Here is a 4470-nt window from a genome sequence, read left to right as displayed (position 1 = left end):
GTTGCCAGCTCAAATAAAGCAGTAATTTTCTTCTGAAGTCAGTAGTGTTGCTCAACATTGACGTAGATTTAGATCTGATCGCTGGAGATACACACGGTTTTTCCACGATACCCTTCTCTCCAACACTCAAACTGAAACCTTGCATCTTAGGATACTACCTACGCTAAAGAGACGATTAAGGATATGTAAATAGTGAAAGAAGTGAGGGTCAAGAAGTGTACAAGTACAATCCCTCTCAGGGGCAGTGTCAGCACCGGAATATTCACAGCCAGACCTGAGAGACAGAACATTGGATGAGTTTTACCAGGTCAGGATGAAGGACTTTCTGCATCAGAAAAACAAAACAAAAACAAAACAGAACAAACAAACAAAACCATAATGACATCAGTGGAAGGGTTTCAACATAAGGAAGAATGACAGCTGAACATGTTCTAAGTCTGCAGTCCTGGTAACTGCTTTTAGGCATTGCATCCATGGGACCATGTAATTGAGCTGCTGCAAGAAAGAAGGAAAGGATTATTTTTTTCCACGGTGTTTTTGTGAGGAAGAAGTGGATAAAGTAAGAAAGCATTAGATATTTACTGCTATATTTGCCTGCAGCATTCAGCACAAGGCTATTACACTTTAATGTGATTGCATTCAGTGAGGCCATTGATCAATAGCCAGCTGATTCGTGCTGTGGAAACAGTGGCAGAACTACGTCCCTTGAATTTGGCTTTTGGTTTTCCCACAGACATAAACAGGGAAATGGGATTAGGAAGCATTCCTTCCACCAGCAAAATCTATCCTTTAAGCCACGTGATGATTTAGAGGGATAGGTTGAGAACTGAACTGGTCTTGAGAGCTGGCCATGGACTGCAACTCCTATCTCCCCAGAGTAAGCAACTATAATATAGTTGGGAATTACTTCTACTGAAGTGAGGATACACTTGGGCCATTTAATACCCATCGCAATAGGCAATAGTTGCCTCAACCAGACACAAAATAATGGAGTTTTCCTTGGAATGAGCAAATGCAAATGAACCTGGACTTTTAGAAACCACTGCTTTACTGATGGATCCAGGTTGGTTAAATATTCTGGGCCTTCAGGGACTGCAGAAAAGGGACGCTGCACCCTTTTAAATCCTCTGATTAGGCACTGAGACATTGCTTGCTCAGCTGGGCCGGGGTGAATGGAAAATGCACAGGCTGCTGCTCTTCTGGTTATTGTCTCCTAGTGACCAACTGGAATATCAAGGGTATTCAGTGACTTCTCTCCTTCCAAGAGGGGAAAGCCTCAAATGAGAGTTCTCAAAGTAGAGGTCAGTGGGATCAGCTGCCTGCAACAGACCTTGCAAATCACAGATTGGGGCATCCTATGCTGGGACTTGAGGGGCAGGTACAGACACAACAATATACAACAGCAGTACTAACTGTTCATGGGATAAGGATCTTGGGGCTACATGTTATGATTTCTGCTGTCAGTATTCTACATCATAAATAACATCATGTAGCGCACTGGGAGTTAAAGAGTGAAGGCTGCAGTTCTGCGGGTTGTCGATAGTTCTGGTTACCCGTTCTCAGAACAGAAGAATGAGCTTCGGCTCCCAGAGGACTCATTATTCCATTTCAGTTCAGAAGGAAAGATAAAAATCACTGGGAGTCAGGAGACTGTCTTCTCTTTTCATCTGCTTTACTCTGTGTCCTCCCTGGCCATCTCACCTACAGCAATAAAGCCTTTGGTTTTGGATGCTCTCTCATTTGATTTATGAGCTTCAATTCCAATTATACTGTATTATATTCTCTCGCTTTCCACCATCATATTTCGTAAATCAGTTTTTTTTTTGTTTGTTTGTTTGTTTTTTTCCTTAGCTCATTGCTACTGTTTATTTCTTCTTGTTTAGGCCCACCTCCCTTCCTTTTCCCGTTCCCCCCTTTCCCTTTTCCTGGGGCATAGGACCATGGGTCCCTCATCCTGTCACAGAACCAGGCCAAACCAGGCCAAACTGTGACAATCCTGTTTTATTTCTCACTCAAAGGACACTTGACTATAATCACTAAATGCATCAGTGCATCTCAATCCGAGTATATCATGAACTTCCTCCTCTGATCAATGGACTGAGACCCATTGTACCTCCCCGTGGATTATGGAATGTTCGGACTGCTTTAAGGCTTCAGATGTCCCACTTATCTAGGAATAACAACCTTCCCTAAGCAGAATGCTGCTTTGCTGAGACTCTGAAGCAACTGCTGAGGCAATGAAGTTTGTGGGTGCACAGCAACCACATAAGGCAAACACTATGTATGGGGTGAATTTTTCTTTATTTGATGGAAGATGATAATTTGGGAAAGATTAATGGAAGATGTTAAGTTCCTTTTGGAAATTTTGATAGAAGATGTTAAGTTCCTTTTGGAAATTTTGATAGAAGATGTTACTTTTGGAAAGCTTGATTGAAGATGTTACTTTTGGAAAGCTTGATTGAAGATGTTACTTTTGGAAATTTAGATGGAAGATGTTAAGTTTCTTTTGGAAATTTTGATGGAAGATGTTAAGTTCCTTTTGGAAAGCTTGATTGAAGATGTTACTTTTGGAAAGCTTGATTGAAGATGTTACTTTTGGAAAGCTTGATTGAAGATGTTACTTTTGGAAAGGTGCCCCTTGGCCCCGCTGCTGACAGCTCTCCCCGTACAAAGGTGGCAGATTGCAGCAGTGGGAGGCTCTGCCTGAGTGCGCCTGGGTGCAGTCGCTGGCGCCTGAAAGGGAGTTTCGGTGCAGGCTGTGATGGCTACGGCCGCTGCAGCCAGAAGCCGCCTGGCAGCTCTGGGCCTTCCCACGGCGGTCCAAGAGCCTCGTGTTCTCTCTATTCCTGTAGGAACCAAGAAGAAAGGCATTCAGCTCTGGGCTGTGGAAGGAGGGACAGAAATGCTGCAGGGCTTCTCTCAGACCTGTAGTCTGGAAATGTGCTGCCCAGGACAGGCCCCACTCTGTGTGATGCCCAGGAACCCTCATGCCCAGGTCCCTCTGCATCGAGAGTGCCCAACAGCTGGGGGGGTAGGCAGGCAGGAGGCAGCTGAGCCCTGCAGCCCAGGGAAGCACAGACAATAGCTCTGGAACTCAAGGCTTGCCAATGCTGCTCCCGGGCCTCTGCAGGAACCAGCACACACTTACAGTTCCCGTGATGTCCCTGTGAGCTGCAGCTTCTTCTGCCAGTCCCCTGGTGCTGTCTGCCCTGCGAGGCTTTGGCACCAGTCCTTCCCTTTCAGCCTCTCTTTAAGATGCTGATCGTACTCCCTTCTCACAGTGTAGGAAGGACGAGGGTCACGCTCCAGCAGGCGGTGGAAGGGGTTCTGCAAAGGCAAAACATCATCGTAAAGAACAGTTGCAAGGAGCTGGGGCTGCCCCTCAGGATGTGGTTGTGCAGGAAATGGCACTGAAGAGCAGCAGGCTCTCTCTCTCAACAACACAGACTCTGCCTTCGCTCCCTGAAGCCAAGGGCCAGCACTGGCATTTCTGCCCAGGGGTGGGTGAGTGGTGCCTCACACAGTCTTGGTTTAGTCTTCCCATGATTGTGCCCAGCCAGCTGCTGCCTTTGCCCAGTGACTTGAAGGGCAGTGGGCAGACAGAAGCTGCTTCCTCACCAGGTGGCCACAGCAATGCTGCCGTATCCAGGAGCCTTGTGCTGCTCCCTTCCCGAGGAGCAGGGGAAATGCTCTTTCCCTGAGGGTGCTCAGTGCACACTGTACCTGGCTTCTCTCTGCACTCAGCCTCTGTATGTACTCCTGGCACTCGGACTGGACTTCAGCTTCGACCTCCTTGCGCTTGGAGGCCATCAGCACCTGGAGCCGTTTCTCCTCAGTCACAGCACGCATCAAGCGCGCTGCCTGCAGGCCAGGGAAACACAACCATTGGCAGCGTCAGTCTCCTGGGGCTTGGGCAGGGACCCCTGGGAGGGCAGCTGCTGCTGCTGCCATGCCTGCCCTCCTCTGGAGCCCAGGGGGATTCAAGGGTGGCGGATCAATGCCTCTGACATACCACTCTGGAGGACTGCTTGGCACTGGCAGAGGGCTCCGGCTCATCTGGAGGTTTTGGTTGTTCCACCTCTTCAGCATGCTCCTCCTCAATCGGTGGCAGGAACCTAAAGAGAGACAGCAGGCTGAGCTGGTGGGAACACAGGCTGAAGCAGTTTCTCCCCACTTGTCTTGCAGCCCACAGCTCTTCTCCATAAGAAAAAGGAATTGTGGAGGTTGTCACCTTGCCATTTCCAGGGCCTTTTGGCGAGGGCCCCAAGGCTGAGCGAAACACCTCCCTGACACAAGCCAGTGCGTCCCCTACCCCCTGCCACTGTACTGCTCCACGAGGCTCACCTGGCATTATCCTTTTGCATTTGCTGCTCCAGCTCCTTGAATCTTCTCAATACCCTCAAAACCTGAGATACCCTGCGCCGAGCCAGCACCACTGGATCATAAATGCTCACTGCATGTGGGAAGCAA

At 48.5% G+C, this 4470-nt stretch overlaps 1 protein-coding gene across 1 annotated transcript in view; it reads right to left on the bottom strand.

Moving 5' to 3' along the window:
- Positions 1–1995: 1995 nt before the first annotated feature.
- Positions 1996–4470, bottom strand: part of LOC107306546 (coiled-coil domain-containing protein 81-like) — a 5372-nt gene continuing 2897 nt past the window's right edge. The window contains exons 6-10 of the mRNA XM_015849801.2: positions 4345–4449; positions 4013–4115; positions 3724–3861; positions 3149–3327; positions 1996–2846 (exon numbers count right to left, since the gene is read on the bottom strand). Coding sequence (XP_015705287.1) covers positions 2618–2846; positions 3149–3327; positions 3724–3861; positions 4013–4115; positions 4345–4449 — 754 coding nt within the window. The 3' untranslated portion in view covers positions 1996–2617. The remainder of the gene's footprint in view (positions 2847–3148; positions 3328–3723; positions 3862–4012; positions 4116–4344; positions 4450–4470) is intronic.

This window comes from Coturnix japonica, chromosome Z (genome assembly GCF_001577835.2).
Source record: "Coturnix japonica isolate 7356 chromosome Z, Coturnix japonica 2.1, whole genome shotgun sequence".
Taxonomy (NCBI): Eukaryota; Metazoa; Chordata; class Aves; order Galliformes; family Phasianidae; genus Coturnix; species Coturnix japonica.
This window is presented reverse-complemented; position numbering and strand designations above follow the sequence as displayed.